Source organism: Chlamydotis macqueenii, chromosome 3 (genome assembly GCF_036417535.1).
Source record: "Chlamydotis macqueenii isolate bChlMac1 chromosome 3, bChlMac1.mat, whole genome shotgun sequence".
Classification (NCBI taxonomy): Eukaryota; Metazoa; Chordata; class Aves; order Otidiformes; family Otididae; genus Chlamydotis; species Chlamydotis macqueenii.
Window position 1 is genome coordinate 57,682,242 of NC_141558.1, and position 20,767 is coordinate 57,703,008.

Consider the following 20,767-nt stretch of genomic DNA (forward strand, 5'->3'; position numbering starts at 1 on the left):
CCACCCACTCTGAATTTGTGCTTGGGGTTGCCCTGACCCATGTGCAGGACCTTGCAGTTCACCTTGTTGGACTTCATGAGGTTCTCACAGGCCCACCTCTCCAGCCTGTGAAGGTCCCTCTGGATGGCATCCGTTCCCTCCAGCTTATCGACCACGCCACACAGCTTGGTGTCATCTGGTGAATTGCACCTCACCCCTGCTGAGGGTGCAATTTCTACCAGGGCTAAAGAGAGACATTATGTATGCCATGTGACTAATGTTATGTGGTTGCTACAGCAGCCTTTGAGCAGGACTGTGGCTTATTAGTCAAAAACAAGCTTCTTTTGCATACTCAAATGTTCATTAGTCTAAACAAAATATTTAATTTCTTATATGGATGTATTCGCTCTTGTCTTTTATAAATCCCTGTAGCTTGTTTTCATGTGTAGTTGGGACTTGATCTGTAAAGTTTCATACATGCCAGATCTCTTTTGCTGTGCAGAGCGTAAACTACTACCAATTGTCTTAATAATCAGTGGGTTTGAATAAATGGGGAACCACAGCATCCTCACTGAGTTGGCTGCAGAATGTGAATCTCTTGCTGTCTCGTATTTTGGGAAACATTTGAGAAATATGTGTGCATATGTGTGATAGACACAGCCTTTGCAAGGCAAGCTTTTGAAATGTTTCACTGGAAAATGTAGGTCCCGTGGTCTGAAAAACTGAGCCTTCTTAGAGATCTCAAGCTGAACATTCTAAACTTGGGAACTAGTTTTAATGTTTTACTAAAAAAAAAAAAAAACAACAAACCACCAACAAAAAACCAACAGCAAATAAAACAACAGGTGTGTAGCCTGAAATTCTCAAATGTTCTACGCGTTTGTTTCTTTATTGTAGCCAGAAAAAATATATTGCTAGAAATAAATAAAAAAGGTGGAAGGAAGAATCTCTGAAATTCCTGCATTGTATTAATAACTTCATGCATTAAGTTTTCCCTTACATAAACTACTGCTGTGAGATCATGTAACCTTTTCCCATTTGTGATGACTCATTGATTGCCTGTATTTTCTATGCGTAATTCTTCTGTACATGTAACAAAGCTTTTTGCATAAACAAGACTAATATATTGCTCCCTCCCCTAGGTACCTTGTAATGAAGAAGTTAAAGTATTAGAGAGCAGGATCATCAGATGGGTTAGTTTTTTGGTTTGTGTGGTGCATGTCCCATGGTTCTTAACTGGGGACTATTTTAGTGACACTGACCCTCAGCCAGTAAAGTAAGCCTTTGCTCTGGCTAAGCGAAGTGAGTGCTAAAGATGGTGAGTTGGCAGAAAAGTCAGTGTTAGGATTCCTGAAGCCTCTTTCTCACTTGAGCTGTGCTTTAAGGAGTCTTCTAAAAAGAAAATGCTCTTGTTGCTATAGTGATAAGTTGGAAGATTTATAGGCAGCTTGTTAAGATTTCTCTCAGAAGAGCTATAGCGGCTGGGAAATGTTCCCACACAAGCAGTTTGCGGCCACATCGGTCTCGTTGTGGAAGGAGCTGCTGGGTGACACTTGGAGTACCACGTGGTGTGGATTGTGCAAGAACAGATGTGGAGTAGCATGGGTGGCCGCTGGGAGATAACCTTGGACAAAATGGAAAGAAATAACAAGTTTATATCAAAACAAGAAGCTTTTCAAAGCAGGAGCAGTTGACTGTGAAATTGTTTTGTTAGCTGTTGCATTATAATACATTATGACCTGAAGTTTTATTTATCCTAAGTGTCATCTTGAAAACATGATTCAGTATCTTGTTTCTGTGTTTAGATGTATGGTAGTTTAAAAACAAAACAACTTTTCAATGTTTTCTGTTTTTTTTTTTTTCTTCCCTGTTCTTCCTCCTCAGTAAACAGCAGTAAAAACTTTACTACCTTTTTTGCTATTCTTGAGAAGATATCCTTGAGATGATGATATGATGATTGAAGAACATGCTGCAGAATAATCTTAGTTACCAAGTTACTGAAGCAAAATTTCTGTTTTTTACTGAGTTGTAAGGAATTCTTATATTAAATTCATTTTTTAAAAATCAAGTTAGCAAGTGAGTTAACTTGTCTCATCTTAATGTTGTGGGTTTTTTCTTTATGCATAGTTTGAAAAAGAAAAGGCAAGCCAAACAAAACACTGAGACTGTCTCTGCCAGTTCTTCTGGATCTTCTGTTTCCAAAACACCTTCTGAGAAAGATGATGAAAGTAAAGTTATTTTGGAACAAATCAGTTCCTCTGAAGACAACTGTAAATTTGCTGGGGAAAAGGAAACTGCTCCAGACAAAGAAAAGAAAAAGAAAAAATACAATCAACTGAAAGACATCAGACGCACAGAACTTAAAAGATACTATAGTACTGGTGAGTTATGTTAATGCTGTAGTATTTTGAAATATATTTATTTTGATAGCTTGTTAATGTACTTTTCTCATATTCTATAAGCCTTCCTTAAAACGATAATTGACTTTGAGTATCCTTCTTGTAAAAACAAATAAAATTATGTGGTTCTGCATATCATCTGCTTCTAACTTTAATGTTGCAGTTCTTAAAAATATTTCTTATTTCTCAGTTCTAAAACTCAGTGTTGTTGTAGGCAAAAGTTAAGTTTATTATTGCATTTTATTTTTTTTTTTTTTTTTTTTTTTAAGATTTGTCTTCCATGTTTTATAGCATTGGAGTTCAGGGGTTTTTGGTGGGGTTATTTATTCCATGAATTGATGTATACTGTTTAAGACTTCAGTCTTAATTCATATTCATTTTGTTTGTTGAAGTGTGAACAAGTAAGTAAATTAACTACATATTTTTAAACAAGATGTCAAAGGGCTTGTGTGCTGGCAAGCTTGTGTCTGTCCCCACCAACTGTGCAGTACCTCAGTTAGTCATAAATATCTTTTTTACATTTATTCTTGCAAGTAATTCAGGAAAAAAATCAGTTTGCACATAAATATATGTGAGATGAGTCATATACACATCTGTTTGCAGTTCTGGATTGTAATTCATTAGGTACTCAAGTAATTTTAGATATGATTTATGAAATCTTCAAAATTTTCTTTTGGTATTTTGTAGGAATGATCTTTTAGATTAAGGGAACTCTGGTTCCATCTTAGAAGGAATGTTTTTTTTTAAAGAGAATGCAGGCAACAGAAAATTGTAGATACCCTAGAAGCAAGCAGCTTTCCTGCTCACACAGTGTGCATGAATGGCTGGCCCCTAAGGAGGAGTCCTCCTTAGGAAAAGGAAATGAATCAGCAGTAAAAATGTTATATGTTGACTGACGCATGCAGACTAGACCACACCTGGACATTGTCTTTTATCCGTCAATGTGGGCCCTACCAAAAAGAAGATAAATCTGGGAGTAATGTTTCCAGTCAAGCTCAAGAGTTTACAGCGATTTATTGATCGGTCTGTAATTTTTGGCAGGATTAAATCTGGTGAGATCAATAATGTAGGAACTAAAAGAAAACTTGCTTCTCTTTTGTTCAAAGTTCAGACCACACTGTTCTTAAAATAAAACCTGTAGCAGAAAAACTGAAGAATTGTTAATGAATGAACCTGTGAACTCTTTCTGATTTGTTAGTATGCTAATTATAAACAAACACACACCCCAAAATATTAACTCCTCTTGCATTCCTAGTAAAGTGCTTCTGCTAAAACCAGCAATTTATTATTGGTTTGTACCTAAAGGAATTTGTGTGTGTTTTCGAGGCGGATGAATTTTATTTCTTTAGCGTTTCAGTATTTTCGTGAAAAAAAGCTTTGGCAGTTGCAGTGGAGAGATGGGGGAGAAGGGGGACGATGGCATGCCTTTCACTGAAGAATGCTGCAGGGCTGGCGAAGGAGAGCATAAAATTCTCTGGGTCGTCTTTGGCTTGTCATCCAACAGTTAATACAAACTCAGGTTTTGCTAATGTTTGTTTCCTTAAGCATTCCCATGTTTCATGTGGACTGGCATTGTTGCAGGTGTGACTTGAAATGCTACTGGCCATCATGCAGGTGTGCGAAGCCTCTGGGTTCTGCAGAAATAGACTTTCTGTTGAGAAGCACAAGAATTTAATGGTGCTGTTAAGCTGAGCATAGACCTGACTGACAAAATCCATAGAGAGACAAACTCCTTTGTTATTTAAACGCCTGCTTTTGGTTGTTCCTAAATAAAGACTTTTACCCACTGGAGCATCAAAATTGTGGAAGTGAAAGTTTGAAGAGAGATGGAAAAATAGTTGATTGTGAAACAAGTGCAATGGCTCCATGTTCCCTCTGCAACTCTCAAAATTAAGTCAGTTCAGTGGAATCATTGGTTGCCATAATATTAGTCTGCATGTGTTACGCCTGCCTTCGTTCACTGCAGCTATTCCTAGCAGTGGTTACCTGCTGAGCTGTTTGTTACTGTAGCTCTCCCAAAAACTGCTTTTTTCGCTAACACCCTGAGCAGTTTCCTAGGGGAGCTCTCCCTGTACCTGTAGCAACCTGTGCAGACTGGGCTTATTTAAATAGCCCTCACCTGCATGCGGCAGAAGATGAAAGCATCTGTCTCGCTGAGCTGTGTTCTGCCAGAAAGTGTGCATTCAGCACTTGCCTGCTGGAAGATGTGTTAGCTGCAGTGGTGGGAAGGTACTGCCAAATCCGTAAAGACTTTATTTTGAATTGTTGATAGGCTTTCATATAAAACTGGCTGAGAGGGATTATCCATGCATGTACATCTGCCTTCATTATTTAACATTATTGATGCATATTCCTCAGGTTTTTGTTTTTTTTTTTTTTCATTCCACGTAATTTTTTCTCTCCGAGTTGTACTTTTATTGGTGTTTCTGAGATTCTCTGGCTAAAATTGTCTCTCTCTCTTAACTTCTGGTTAGCCATTTTTCTGAGTGTTTGCACAAGAGTTTTGGAAGGTTTCATTTGATGGTTGTTTTTTTGGTTTTTTTTTTTTTTTTTTTTTTTTTTTTACAATTACTCAGCTTTGACTTAATATCTAGAACTTTAAGAAAATCTGATACGGGAGTTACAAATTATTTTTTTGAATGCTTTCTGCAGTTTGCCAAAATGCTTAGTTTTCCTAGTAAAAAGAAAAATGCATTAGATGTAGCAACATTCTTGCAGGTTCTCATCTGTGTGTTAGTACAATGGTGCATACACATTTTATTTTGTGGCTTAATGTAGGTCCTGTCATAAGCTGCTTTGAGGCTAGAAGAGTCATGTCTGTCAGTCTAACAGAATGAAGACCCCTGTCCTATGAATAATCTCCCTTTCATATTTTACAGGACTATAAATCCTTCTTTATTTGTTGTTCTAAGAGAAACGGGGAAGGAACATCACATCTCACTATAATTTGTTCCTTGCACACCAAGCTTGTTGTTGTGGTTTAGCCCGAGTCATCACACAGTTTCTCGCTCTCTCTCTCCAATGGGATGAGGGAGAGAATTGGGAAGAAAGGAAAACTCCTGGGTAGAGATGAAGACAGTTTACTAGAATAGCAAAGGAAAATTACAATAATAACAAAATATAGGGATACTAAAATATACAAAATGCAGAATGCACAATTTCTCACCAGCCAGTGTCCCAGTGACAGATACAGCCCGTCCCGAGCAGCGGTCACAGAAACAAAACCGAGCAGTAAGCAAAGGAGGGAGAGGGAGCAGAGAGCGTGAGGTGCCCCCTGCTGCCCCAGCCAACCCCCATTGATACACTGGGCATGAGGTTTATGGCATGGAATACTCTCTCTGGCCAGTCTGGGTCAATTATTCTGGCTGTATCTGTCCCAGCTTCCTGCATCCGCACATTAGCGAGACTTGGAAAGCCAGACAGTGTCCTTGGTCTCATTAACAACAGCTCATCTCATCAGGGTGTTTATCGACATTCTTAGCATACCAAATCCAAAACACACCAGCTACTGAGAGGAAAATTAACTCCATCCCTGCCAAAACCAGGACAATTGTGAATGTGTTTGCCTTTATGAATTCGTAAACGCTGACAGTGACATCCTTACTCTTTCACTTTGAATGTCATGGCTTTTAATAGATTTATGCAAGGGGCTGATGCTCTGTCAGAAGGATTTTGTTGATTCAGTAAATCCCTCTTCTCCAGAGGAGCGAGTGTCTTGCAGTTTCTGAAGGCTAGGGGGGACTGGAGGTGGTAGAGCTCCCTGCCACGCTTTGTAGAAGAGAGAGTGACTGAAAGAATTTTCTTATTTTTTGAAGAAGATAGAAGCCCGGGGATGGAGTGAAGAGCTCCTCTCCTTGTGTCCAAGTGCTGTGTTGTGTTCATGCCTGCAGCCGGCGGGTGGCATCGCAGAGCTGAGGAGGAGGAGGAGTTGCATCTCCTACATGGTCCAGAAAGGAATCTTCCAGCATCCCTCTCCCCAGCCAGGATTGCTCCGTACAGTGTACCTGCTTAGCACTGTGGCGGCACTGTTACAAATAACCTAATGGTATGAGGTAGCGATCGTTTCTCTTGAGAAACTGCTAAATGGCTGGACACATCCCACTGCCAGGAGGTTTCTCCTGTGTAACCTCATAGATTCCTTTTCTCTTAGCATTTGTGTTATTCTTCCATGACTCTAATTCTGGAATGTATTTGTTACCATTCAGTCTCCAAATCTCAAGATAAGGGCAGATACAGCCCTTTTGTCTTAAAACAACAGAGGCTCAGATACTGCTTCTTACTACCTTCCCCCCCCCCCCCTCCCCTGAGGACAGATGGAAATAATACTCCTTTCTGCTTATTTTTGCCTCATTTTTTGTGGCATCTTATGTGGCAATTGACTTCTTAACTTTGTATTTTTACCCCTTCTGCCTTTGCTGCAGTAATCTTCTTTCAGACTTCCAAGGATGTGTCTGTCTGGCACAGTGCAATGGTTGTGCAGGCACCCTGGCTGCTACATCCGGTGCCCATGATGCTCTCTCCTTCTTCTTGGGATAACCTGGTTGGCCTGCTTCTGCAACTAGGCTGCTTAGTTCAGAAGCCTCAGTATATGTCTTATTATGTCTTTCAGTATATGTTGAGTTGAAAATTGATACTTCCTTCTGCTAATGAGTCCTGGTTTTGTCTTTTCTACTACCTAGTATGGTTATTTTTTGAAAAAATATGAAAATTCATAAAAGTTCTTGCTGGTAATTAGCTAACTGTTATCAAGCCTTATCTTGGGGCTTGATTTAGTCAGCCCTGTTCGTGTAGCAAAGTACTTTGTGTTCTAAGTAGCCCAAGTGATTTACAAACTGGACTATTCAGTGTTGTGTTAAGTTGATGAATACAACAGTAAGAAGAACAAGATCTGAATTTTCTCAAGTTCTGAGATCTTACTTTAGCCTTTGTGTTTTGGATTGGCTTCAGACAGCAAAAATAAGAGTAGATGTAAAGAACGGTGAAAAGGGAAGTAATTTGTTTCTTCCAAAATCAAGATCTCAAATAAAATTAAAGCAGCATAGGAATAGGTTTATTTGGTTGTAATTGCCTGTGTAGAATAGCAAGGGGCTTAGAATAATTTAAATATAAATGTAAACTGGATGTAGTTGGCAGTGGCTGGTTGGGAAGCTTCAGGCAGCTGCTATATTAGCATCAGTTGCTGAAACTATGTGGAAGGAATGAGGTGGACAAATGACTGAAAGGCAGCTGGTTTCAGATCACTTGTTTTGGAATAAGAACAAATGATCACAAATCCCAGTGGATCGATGTTAAGGCCACCAGGTTGTATTCAAGCTGAGTTGTTAATTGGTGTTTACTAGAAACTGTTGCATGCAGAAGGGGGATACCTTTACCGCAGGCTGGTGAATTTGATCTGAGCAGTAAGTACCAGAAATAATGCTGTTAGCAGTTAACTCCTGAAAATTTGGATAGAAACATCTTGATGCTACTTGAGCTCCCTGTGTGTGGAATCCTCTTCTAATTCTCATCTTGATGGATAAGCTTCTGGTTTTTGTTAAGCTACGTAAAAGACAAAAATAAATGAAACTTGGTGTTTTGTACGTAAACCTTAGGTATTGCCTGTCACTGCATGACAAGTTGCCTCCAAATCTATTTTTAAGAGAGAAAACTGAGTTGTTTTTAAGTCTACTGTTAGATGGAAGTGAAGCTGTGTAGGGGTATAAAACCAAATTGTAAACTTGGCCATTGATAGTAAACTGCTGTATGTTTCAAGTGGGAAGCAAGGGAAATGAAATGTGAAGATAAAGGTCAGAAGATGAAAAATATGTCCAGTAACATAAACATAAAGAGATTTCTTAACTGTGTTAAGAGCAAAAGAGAAACTAACAATAATGTCAGCTCATTATGTGATGCTAGAGGTTGAATTTTTGGTAATTTTCTGGTGTGCATCTGGGCAGCAAGCAGGCAGGCAGAAATGTCTATATCCTTTGGTGTCATTCTGTCCACTCAAACAGTTAGAAGTTAAGGTAGCCATGAGCTTAATAGGTGTAATTTTTTTTTTTTTTTTTTAATTGGCAGAGCTGCTTTTCAAGTAGGAGCCCTAAGAGTTTATTGATGAACCTTCCTGATCACTGTTGCGTCTTTTCTTCAGTAGGCCTTTAAAAAGGATTGATAGAAGATTTTTATATTCCTTTAATTTTCAAATTGTCAACCAAGGCCAATTTAATTTGCAAGAATTTTATTGCTGATGTTATGTACTAGTATTTTTGAGGCCCTTGAGTTTATGTTGCAGAACATCGTGAGTTTTAAATTTGGACAATATCTCCCTCCAGTAGCATGACTGAACAAGTTTTTTTAGCTCTGACAGGATCAGTTGCTTGCTGTGTGTCATTTAACACTTTTATAGGTGGGGAAGAAAAAGGTACCCATCACATTTGCACAAAGTTGTAAGAATTGCAAGCTGCGCAAGTTACCAATGCTGAGTTGCATGAATTGATTGGCAATTTGAGCAGAGGCAAATTTCATGTTTTAAAGGTAGGTTGTAGAACAAAGATTTCCAGGATGAGCGGCCTGTTAACTGTGAAAAATTACTTTGAGTCCTTAATGTGCATATTTACCTGCACGTAAACTTACAGAACATTACTTTGGAGGAAAAAAAAAATGGTACTTGGAAGTTTTATGCGAGAGAATAATGGAAATTACAGTCTCACTACTGCAGAACCACTATGTCCCAGCCTGGTATCCATGATTCTAGGTCGAAGAAGTGCTAGAGGGGCCATAGGAATGGCCATGCTGTTTCAGAGCAGGGCCTCTTCAGTGCAGCATTTGTTCTCCCACAAAGGCCGCACCTGGGTGTCTGGGGGAGATTAAGAACACAGTGAATTTTGTAAAATTATCTGCAGTAATGTGCTCCTGTCCTCTGACAATTTTGAACTGCCGGGGGTCTTCTGAGCTGCTTGTAGTTTGTACATTTAGGGGTTGTTCTTCCATGTGCTTATCGTGTCTCTCCCTGGGCCTGTGCAGGTTTCTGCTATATCTTTTGGTAAAGAGTGCACAGGTTAGCTACCAGTTGCACGAAGAGCAGTCTTGCTCCTGCTGGCTTTGTTTGGTGGCCACTGGTTCTTGTAGAAGAAACTGAACAGTTGATCCCTACTCACCTTCTCCAAGCCTCCTGTGATTTTATTTTTTTTTTTTAAATCTTCTCTCTGTAAAATACCCCTCTTCCATAATTTCCTCTCCAGACTGAAGAACTTTGTCATTCCTTACGTGTAAGCTGTTTCATGGATTTGCTTGTCCTTGTTAGCCTTCTCTGAACCTCCAGGACCCAGGATGCTGGGACAGGGGATGTTTTTGCTCTTAACTCAGATTCTCTGACTTGATTTACTGAGCCCTGTTTAGCACAGCTCAGGGAGGAAGCAAATGTTTGGGGATAAGAAGGAGTTGTAACTGTTCTTGAGGGGAAAAAAAACGCCAGAGCCTTATCCTAAATTACATGTGTAAGTAACTGAAATATCATAGCAAAGAGTTTTGTCAGGCTGAGCAGGCTAGGAGATGGAGAGAAAAAAGTGGAGAGTAGAAATCAGTGGCAGTAATTAGTGAGGGGAGAAAATTTAAAAGAGTTACAGTGGAATTTCTATCACAGGGAATCAGTACCAAGATCTGATATTTTCTAAAAGTTATGTTCTACTATAGCAGTTACTGAAGGTAAGATTTAAAATAGTGATGTCTTGTGATCTATTCTGCGAAGGTCGGATGGGGGAATGACACAACTGATGTTTGATCAGGTAGAACCGATCTCACTACTGAAAGAACTAGATGTGTTCCCAAGGGCTGTCTGTTTTCCCAGGGCCTGAATTTTCAGGAAGAGTGAGCACTTACACTCTTAATTATATTTAAATACAAATGCACTTAACTGCTCTGAAAAGTGGCCCCTGGAGGAAGGGAGGAACCTGTGGAGCAAATGGTCGCATTGCATAGGTGAGGCTGTGGCAGGTGTATGTGTGCAGGAGGGGAAAGGGAAGCGTGTCAGGAGAATTAATGAGGTGAGTTGTCATATTTCTGCCGGCGATAGTGAAGGGAAATATGTCTGTGGTTAGTGAGTCCTTCACTACCAGGATCCACTGGCTCATCATGTTTGGGGTAGCATGAACTTCCCCAGGTCATGCCAGCTGCCTGTTAGGTCTTGTGCTTGTTAAGTGTGGGTGCTCTGTGAAGTCACCCTGAATGCCTGCAGGGGATGCAGCTCCTTGGAGGTGATTTTGGTAGCACATCTTGTCCTGTGGGAAAAGACTAGATTGTCTTACAGGTTTTTCTCTTCAATGTTTCCTGGGAGGCCTTTAAACTAGGCAGGCTGGATCCTTTGCCTGTTTCCCATCCCGCTGGTGCATGTGGAGCAGTCCTCCGCAGTGCCCAGGTATACTGGTGCCATAGTCTCTTTCCCCTGCCCAGATTTTTATGTCTTTAAGGCAGGAATATTCATGAGCCAAGTTCCTAAGGAGCATGAGAGAGTGCATTTGAAATCATACTGCAAATCTTTTAGTATCCAAGCAGAGGCATGAGGGAATCACTCTCAGGGAGTCTGCATAAACTCAAGCCTGGTATTCTCGAGGCAGACTTTACATTTATTGTCTTCAACAAGTTCCCTTATTGTGCCTGAAATACACTACTGGAAGTTAACTTCTAAAATGCTCTAAAAAGCAGAACTCCTTTCACTTCCATTTAAAGAATAACAATACTAAGTTAAGCCAGATCTTTTTTATTTTGTAACACTCTCGCTCCTAGCTTTCCACAGTGACTCTTTCTCGTGTCTCATCAGTCTGTCGTGATGTCTGTGATGTGACTCGTCAGGTTGCACTTGGGGTCAGTGGCATGTATCAGCTGAGTTGCTCTTTTCTATGGCTCCTAAAGTGCTGAATGATGAAGTGCTGGCAGTCAGTAACACATCAGATGTTGATGTCATCTCTGTGCAGGAAAATAGGGCATGTGTCCTGTATCTTTAAAGTCTTTGTGATTTTTATGTGTATTTTTGACTTAAGACCTTGTAGTCACCAACCAGTAGACAAAGCAGTACAGCACGTGTTTTGAAGAGATGTTGTCCTGGTCAATTTACATGGCATAGCCTTCCCAGGCAAGCTGCTGTGTGTTCAAGAAGCAAAGTGAATGAAGGAAAACAGCATATGTAGTGTTAACAGTTTTCTGAAATGTGCATATCTTCTTTTGTGATGTCTAAGTATATGTTCCCTCAGCCCTGCTCTGTTGACAGGCTGATTTTTCTCACTCTGTGTTGTATCTGAGTCCCTGCTGTAGTGGATAGTCAGAAATTTTATGGTGGTAGTGTTGTGATAGATGCATTTAGGTAGTGACACTTAAATGAACAGGGTTCACAAGCAATGCTGTCAGGCAGACCACAGAAAGACCAGGAGGCAGCTTCTCTTCCACACATTTCTCTTCCACAAAATGCTCCTGAGCCTACCTACACCCAAAGTGAGTGAAAAATCGCTGAACCTTCTTTTTCTGCATCCCCTCATCTCTTGAAATAATCATCAACCCTTTTTACCTCTGCCTTTGTATAAGAAACCTGGAACTAGCTCTGATTGTCACCATATCCATCCCAAGCTGCGCTTTCGTAAGCAGTTTCAGGCAATCTAAGTTGTCTATGCTGCTGCTAAAAAATGGATGTACTGCCTGTCTTCCTCCTGAGCCCAGCTGAGTGGTCCCAGTGCTGGCCTTCAGCTGTCACCAGCCCAGAGAGCCAGGCGCTTTCCCTAGCCTGGCATCTAGTGACCCTTGTGAGTGCAGGGCTGGTGGCGGGAACACATGGAGGAAGAAGGCCAATGGATTTGACCCTTTTGGCAACAGCTTCATCGTAGGTTGGTTTAAGCTGCTCATGGATCTGTGTCCAGATCCCATATGGCTCCGTACGGGCTGATGTTGGGCATGTTTTCAGGGAGAGCTGTACAGTCATTTGCATTAAGCCTTTGTCACTGTCAGGATAAATTTGTTGAAGAAATTAAGGTTAGATGTGTGAAAGGGTTGATTTTTAAGCACTACTGAGGCTGAAAAGTGTATCTGGTGTTTTTTCTAAAAAAAACCCAAAAAAACAACAACAAAAAAAAAAACCAAAAAAACCACCCCAAAACAAACAAACATAAAAACAACAAAAAAAAAAAAACCCAAAACCTCCAAACTCCCAAACAATGTGCAGTTTAAATTATATGTTGGGCATTTTTAATGTTTCCAAATGGAAGTCTTTACTTTATTTTCATTCCCACCATTTTGTATCTTAACTTGACCTGAATGAACTCCATCCAACAGAGACCTGAGAAAGGCAGTGTGAAAGCTTACTTCATGTACCTGGATTTTCTTCAGTAACTGAAAACAGGATGTAGGATTTGCATAAGAATTGGGTTCCTGACCACACAGATACAAAGTGTCTGAAAAGCTCATCGGGGCAAGTGACAGAAAATAAGAGCAACCTTCTCTATCTGATCTAAGGATATGTGTGGCTTTCTTCTTCCAGTTCCCGGTAACACAGTATATTTCTGTAATGCGTTCAAAGACTGACGTACACCAACTGTGCTGTGTGGTTTGATCTGGTTTATGAGTTGATAGCACAAACATATGCATGGAGTATACATCTACAGATGACCAACTTACCCAGAAAAACTTTCACAGGCAGTGAGTAATGGAGGAAAATACTACCCAAGGGAGCACTTACCACACACTTTATTACTAATTTTATCAAACTGAAAATGTAGAGTTTTTCCCCCCTGATTTTACAGAAAACCAGGGAAAGTAATCAGTTATATTTTTTTTTTTCATGTAATTCACCTTGCTGGTTTTTGGAGTGTAGATTTTTAAGTCTGTGGTTGCTGTTGCAATGTGGTAAGACAGCTAACATCCCACTGGCTGATAAATCTGGCAAAGCACCAAATTAATTTTGTCCTGCAGCTCTACCTGGCTTTATCAGTGCACCCAAGAGGACCTTTCTTCCTACACAGATATACAGAGAGCAGGATATTTTAGAGGTAGACTGTGAAACACAGGGATCTTGGGGTAGAGTGAATGGTCTTGAGCTGGAAACTAAAGAAGTGATGATAGATGGTATGAACAGCTTCTAATCTTGGGTCTGCACATTTCTTTTATATGAGTAAAGCTGAACTCTGGATGGGGAGAAGATTTCTGGATGCTGGGTCTGTGAATTGTCTTATGCAAATTGGTATTTCTGTGGAAGGTTGACTTAATATTTTGTATTTGCATAGTGCTAGTCATGCTAGTGGGGAATGAGACCATACTGCTGCCAAACAGTCTGGAGGATATAATGATGCAGTTTTGGGGTTCTTGTTGTGTACATACCCAGTGTACCCAGCAAGTTGGTAGAAGGTCATGCTGAAGTTTCTATTACTGTATCTTTGCTTTGACTATTATTTGTACTTCTTAGACTGAAGATAGCATATATACCTGCACACTGTGTAATCACTTCCCTGATACTTGTAGACCTCATGGATAGTCGCTATTTGATCTGCCCTTAAGTGGTAGACATCCATTGCTGGCAGGCCATGTGGCTGATAAATGTGGTTCACAAACTTTTGCTCTCAAGGAGGATAAAGCACTTAGCTGGAGATGCGGTGTTTGGCTGCTGACTACGGTTAATCTGAGGTGGTGTTGATGTGAAGTAGGACTTTGGTCTGTCTTGTGGATAGCTGAGGTGAACAATGTGCTCCGAAGTCCATCTTACATGGGCTGCTGTTGAAGGTTGGTGAAGTAACAGCAAGGAAAGGACAGTTATTAGTGGTAAATGAAAAGTAAGTCAGAAAGAGTTTACAGTTTTGATGACACCACAGAAGTAGTTATCCAGAGCATGTGGGAACAAGCTCCTGTCACGGAAATGATGATCACTTCCTGTTGTTACAGGGATGTCAGTATTTCACTGTGACTATCCAGAACCAGAATAAATACATGGTTACAAGTACTTTCCACCAGCTTAGTTAGGTCATGTAAGCAAAATGCAGGAGAGCACTTGCAAATATTTTCCCATCTGAAACTTTCTGTGGATTTCCTTTTGGATGTCACACTTCGAGCTTTGTGTAACAAGATCTTTTTTTGTTTCACCACTGCTTTGTCTATACATAGGATTGTGCAGAAGGACACTTGGCTGTGGAATAGAAGGCTAAAATTATCACGCATGTCTTTGTATCTAGACAGCATCAATGGGAACTGAAGACAACCTTCAGAAAAGGAATTGTGATAACTTATATCTGACATGGGACTGATAATGAAGAGAGAAAACAATTAATTGTCCTTTTCTAAAGGAAAGAACAGAGTTAGGACCTGACTCTACCACCCAGCCACTTCAGCTCTGATGAGGCTACTTTTTTCAGACACTCCTTGTGTTTGGTTTGCATGGCAAAGTTTTGATGGTGTAGGGCATACAGGGGTGGCTTCTGTTAGAAGCTGCTAGAAGCTTTCCCTCTATCTAGTGAGGCTGGTGCCAGCCAGCTCCAGAGCAGACCTGAGCCCATCAGCGATGGTGGTAAAACCTCTGTGATAACAAAGTTAAGAAGGGGAAACAAGGCAGCAGGTTGGGGAGAGAAGGGAGGTGTGGGCCTTGCTCCCAGTGTCCTGCACAGGTCTGTGTTGAGCCCAGCCCGGTGTGGCAGTGGGGAGAGAGGAGTGAGAATATGTGAGAGGAACAAACCTACTGACACCAAGGTCAGTGAAGAAAGAGGGGAAGGAGTAAAACCCCACTCCTGACAAAATTCCTCGGCAGCTGGAGAAGCAGGCTGTGCCCCTACAGCCCATGGAGGCCCATGGAGGCCCATGGAGGAGCAGAGATCCACCTGTAGCCCATGGAGGACCCCACGTCAGGGCAGGTGGATGCCCAAAGGAGGCTTCTTCTTCCTCATCCCTTTCCCTTTATTCTCCCTCTGCCCTGTCCCTCCTCATCTTCAGTGCTGACACCAACCTTGGTTAAATGCCACCTTGCCTTGGTAGCATTAGGCAGATTGGGATGGGGTGAGAGTCAAGAAATTCGCATAGGATGAGCAGAAACTAAAGTTAGGAAACCGTGTGCTGTTTTAAAGCATAATCCAAAAAATTAAGCTCCCCAGAAGTAAGGAACTGAAAACTTGTTTTTATACACCAGTATGGATAGATCCAAATTGTACACTGTTGCATTTTGAAATAATGTTGCTCAGGCTGAAAGCTCACATATGAATGTGATTCATGTTGAAGAGAAGCTGCTTGTGTCTTGGTTTTCTCTGCTATAGTAACAGTCATATAATTCCTTAGAGATAGTAATTGTTGTGTAATTCCTTATAGAGACTAAACAGATCAAGCTCCATTTTAAAATTAATGAGAGCTTCCTTCCTTTTTACATGTTACTCCTTCTTACTGCTCTCTTGCCAACCATCTTATTTGTTGCTAAAACTTACTGATTTTATGCCTTCTTAATCTTTCTGATTGTCCCTCACAATCTTCCAGTGTCATAAGCAAGTTTCATATGTGTAAAATGGTTTTCTTTTTAAAATTTCGTCCTTAGTGTCCTAGGCTAGATTTAGACTGCATCTATATGCCTGGTGGCTGTAGTTTGCTTAGGCAATAGTTTCAAAGTACAGCTGAGTGTTACGAAGAGCTTGATGTTCCACAATGTGAATTAACAGCTTGCTGCTGCTGCTGAACAGAGAGGTCTTGTGCTTCCTCCCCCTGCTCTGAACTGCGTTTTTCCCCCTCCCTCTGAACTGGCACTGGCATTCATCTGATCACAAGGTAAGATGAGTCAATTTAGTAGAGCAGCAGAGAAAATACTTGAGATAACTGATTGTTTTAATCAGTTGTCTCTCTATGGCATCAGATGAGAGCCAGAGCCCAAGGTAGAAAGAGATGCAAGAAGAGAACAGCTCGCCTCTTCTTAGGAGTCATTAATTTGGCTTGTGAAACCATACCTCTCTGTCTGCCTTGGAGAAGGGGGTCACCGTCACTGCTAAGTAATGTGAGATTGAAGGAATCCAGAGCACAAAAGTGGTACACTTCTCTGTGGTCTAACTTTATAAATCTTTTGAAATTTCAGTCCTGGATATCTTTGTATAATCGGACGGCATTACACAACCACTTTCCTTCTGTCTTAAGTAAGTGTCCTGGTTTCAGCAGGGATGGAGTTAATTTTCTTCTCAGTAGCCGGTGTGTTTTGGATTTCGTGTGTGAAGAATGTTGATAAAAACATTCTGATGATACGAGTTGTTGTTAATGAGACCAAGGACACTGTCTGGCTTTCCAAGTCTAGTTAAGGTCTCGTTAACGTGCAGATGCAGGAAGCTGGGCGAAAGACAGACAGAATAATTGATCCAAACTGGCCAAAGAGAGTATTCCATGCCATAAACGTCATGCTCAGTATATAAGTGGGGGTTGCCCATGGGAGGGGGCATCCTTTCCTTTTCGGGCATTCTGTTTGGGCATTCTTGTTGGGTATCCATTTGGGCACCCTTGGCATCCTTTTCTTCTCTCTTGCTTGCTGGCATCGTTCCCTCTACCTTGCTAGCTTGCTCTCCCCCCCCTTTGCTTGCTGCTCGGTGTTGTTCCTGTGATCGCTGCTCAGGACGGGCTGCGTCGGTCATTCGGACATCGGGTGGTGAGAAATCGTACATTGTTCATTTTGTATATTTTGTATATATTAATATCCTTACATCCTGTTAGCTTTGTAGTTTTTAGTATTTTTAGTAAACTGTTTTTATCTCAACCCACGAGTTTTCCTTTCTTCCCAATTTCTCTCCCCCGTCCCACTGGGTAGGGGGAGGGTGAATAAGAAACTCTGTGGTGATCCGGGCTAAACCACCACAGTAAGCTATGATTTAAAAGTAAGCTACGATTTAAAAAAGCTACATTTTTCAAGTAAGCTACATTTTAAAGGATTGTTGTCCCTCCAACAGATGTCGAGGTGGTCAAAGTCCCCCATGAGGACCAGAGCTTGTGACTGTGAGGCTGTTCCTGTCTGTCTGCAGAGGGCCTCATCTGCTCGGTCCTCCTGATCAGGCGGTCTGTAGCAAAAACTTGCTATAATGTCCCCTGTACCTGCCCTCCCTTTAATCCTGACCCGTAAGCTCATCCATCCCCACGCAGAGCTCCATACACTTCAGCTGGTCGTTGACGTAGAGGGCGATACCCCTTCCTCATCTCCCCCTGCCTGTCCTTCTTAAAGAGCCTGTATTACTCCACTCTAACTCCTCAGTTGTAGGAGTCAGCTGACCATGTCTCTGTGATGCCAACAAGATCATAGCCCTGCAGGCGTGCACACATCTCTAACTCTTGTTTGTTCCCCATGCTGTGTGCATTAGCGTAGAGGCACTTAAGCTGGGCCACCAATGAAACCAACTTGCTGGCTGAAGCGGCTGGAGTTTCTTTGAGCTGCACTTTGGGCACTCTCCTACTTACCTACAATCCTTCTCCAGGTTCTGGGCACCTGTTGGTGGCACTGGCACCGTACTGGCAGTAGTGGGATGGATCCCAGTATAAGATCTTGAAGAGGGATGCAGTTACGTCAGAGCCCTAAGTTGCTCTTGGAAAACTTCGCCCACGCACTTAGCGATTCTTACCCAAAATGAAGCAGGGATTTGTATCTCGACATCAGTTACATCTCCTCCATTAGCAAAGCCATGTATGGTTCAATAATACGGTTAAATGAGCTTTTTACTCTGTCTCAATATGTACTTCATCCTCATGTAAGGACATCTTCGTTGTCTGGAGGAACATTGCTAACTGAAGCATTCCAGTTGCATCATGGGGACTTGGTTTAAAAGTGCAGAATGGTGTTAGGTGCCCCATCCCTAGAAACACTTAAGGCCAGGTTGGACAGAGCTCTGAACAACCTGATCTGGTTGGAGGTGTCCCTGCTCATTGCAGGGGGGTTGGACTAGATGACTTTTAAAAGCTCCTTCCAACTCAAACTATTCTGTGATTCTATAAACAATTGTATGAACTGTTCCCCAAAAATGTGATTAGCAGAAATGAGATTGTTTGTTTTCTCTTAACTGTTTTTCTTTCACATCTGGAAACACGAACAACTCTCTCCTTTGGAGAGATGCTCAGGATAGTTACATTTCTGTACATTGCATTCTTGTGCATTCCCTAGGGATGTACAAAATTATTTCTTGAAATCTAAACAGCTGTGTAAAAACAGTCTCTGTGTGTATTACAGTTCTGCCTCAAACCCAAAAGGGAATGTGATCTTTTTTTGATCCTCAAACAGCTGAAGATGATGTTTGCTCATGCACCCAGTCTATCTCAGAGAGGCTTAAGATACAAAACATATGCACCACTAGGACATTTTCCTCGGCACAGAAGAAAAGTGTGTGTAACTGATTTACTTAAGGGTAAAGAAAGATACTGTCATTGCAGCTGGGAGCTATTCTCCTGTCCAGCTGATAAATATCTTAACTTGTTCCTAATGTATATTTAGCAGCAAAGCCTGGTTTGTGTCAGATCTGAAACGCGTGTTCATGATCCCAAAGACTTACCTAATTTTTCCACTTGTATTCATTGCTCTGTCTGAAGCCTGTTATCTCTCACAATAGCCTTGTCTTGCCTGGTTTTGGCTATAAGGAACTCCACCCCCTATCTTCATGTTCTTTCCTTCCTTCTTCCCCATGACTACAAATACGTTGCAGATAGGCTGCTTTGCTCCTGGAAGAAGGTGGGAGAGCGCTTCCTGGGAGTCGGTCATCTCCCTTTTCCCAGGATAAGTTTCACAGGAGCTGGAGGCAGAGGCTGTTCTGCCCATTGGCATCCCCTGTTAGCAGAGGAATGATTGTGCAGTCTCTGTCAGCAAGGCACGTGCATCTAAAATGGCTTTCTCTACAGGCTTGCTGCAGTTTGGCAAACATCATCATGACCTGTTTCGTAAGTACTGGTCTCTGTCTGCAGAAGATTGTCTGGTTTCTGTCTGATACGAGGTTATTGGTTGATCTGAATCCTTCAGACACCACCTAGAGTGAATGCCAGGAACCCTCCGCCTCGGCCTTTACTGGACATCCTCTGCAAGTTCTCCCAGCACTGCGCATCCTCTACTTTAAGCTTCCCTTCAAACTGTAGTGTTCAATATAAAGAGTCTTCTAGTTGTCTCCCTTCAGTGCTCCTTTCTGGGTGCCCAGCAACACACTGCTTCAGTAGTACTCTAGTTTCAGTATATTTCAACTGCTGCCATACTGTTTTCTAGCTGAGATTTAGAGCTAAAGCACTGGGCTGTTGGCTACATCTCACTTTTTCTTTATAATAATGCGTCAGATTTTCCTCTTGACAGTTGGAGTGCATGAACTACCTCCCGCTGAAAATGAGTGGTGGGGGTTTTTTTGATTTGTGGGTTGTTTTGTTTTTTTTTTTTCTCCTTTTCCTAAACCTCAGTGACCTTTTAAACTAGGCCTTTCCTCCTCTCACTTTTCAAGCAGATCCTCACAAAGGAAACTTTGAATGCAGCAGCACATGTCTTGCCACCTTAAACATGGGAGCTGCTTAGCTGCCTGGAGCTTGGCGCTCTTGGTGAGGGCTCATCCCCACTACACTGTCCCTGCAGGGCTTGTGTCTCCTGCCCTGTGTCCACCTTTTTCAAGTGCCAGCAAAAAGAGTGGCAGTGATACTGCCCTGGACAATGTCTACTTGCAGTGCTCCTGGTGGGAAGAACCCTGCTCCAGGGAGGCCCTTCGCCCTCACTCAGTTGGAGTGCTTTCTGGATGTGCAGGCACTTCTGTGTGTCCCATTGCCCAAAAATACCCCATTGCCTAAGTGCAGGTGCTGTCGATCTTCCAGCCCTGGGCACAGCTGCAAGGGAGGGATGGTAGTGGGTCCTCTGTTGCTTTGACTGTGATGGGAAATGGTTGCTTCATGTTTTAGTGCAGCACATTCAGGTGGTAGTAAAATGTTAAACATGTAACGTGTAGCATTGCTTTATGCCTCTGCAAAGGAGCTAAAGCCCCATTTTGAGGAGGAAGGAGTAAATAAAGAAGGAACTTGGGTTCCTTGGAAATATCTGTAGTTTTTCATGTGGAAGCTGTGGTATATGAATATTGCGTGAGTATCAGTACCCTAGTTCTTACTTAAATTTCTTATTTAAATGTGCCTTGAAATACCTTCTCAATTTATAGCAAGAGGAGTTACTACCTTTTTTAATATCAGTTCTTTGAGCTGCTTGTCATTTTTGTTGGAGCCTTGTTTTTTCTGGTGATCTCTTTATTCCTTTGAAAGACTTGCTTGGAAAACAACCAATGGAGAATCACAATCGATTTTTATTGAGAACAGAGAAAAGTTGTTCCAGGTGTAGGTATTTGAGAATCATGTGCCTGAATTTGTATCACTCGGGGAACTGCTATTCTCTTCTGGCAGGAGGTTTCACTAATGAAGGAGCAGAAGTGTGGTTGTGATGGGTG

General features: G+C 41.6%; 1 protein-coding gene across 4 annotated transcripts in view; it reads left to right on the forward strand.

Annotated features, from left to right (window-relative positions):
- Window positions 1–20,767, forward strand: part of NCOA7 (nuclear receptor coactivator 7) — a 97,078-nt gene that overhangs the window by 43,261 nt on the left and 33,050 nt on the right. For all 4 annotated transcript variants that reach the window (XM_086744261.1, XM_086744260.1, XM_086744263.1 and 1 more), the window contains exon 3: window positions 2,107–2,360. In XM_086744261.1, coding sequence (XP_086600387.1) covers window positions 2,107–2,360 — 254 coding nt within the window. The remainder of the gene's footprint in view (window positions 1–2,106; window positions 2,361–20,767) is intronic.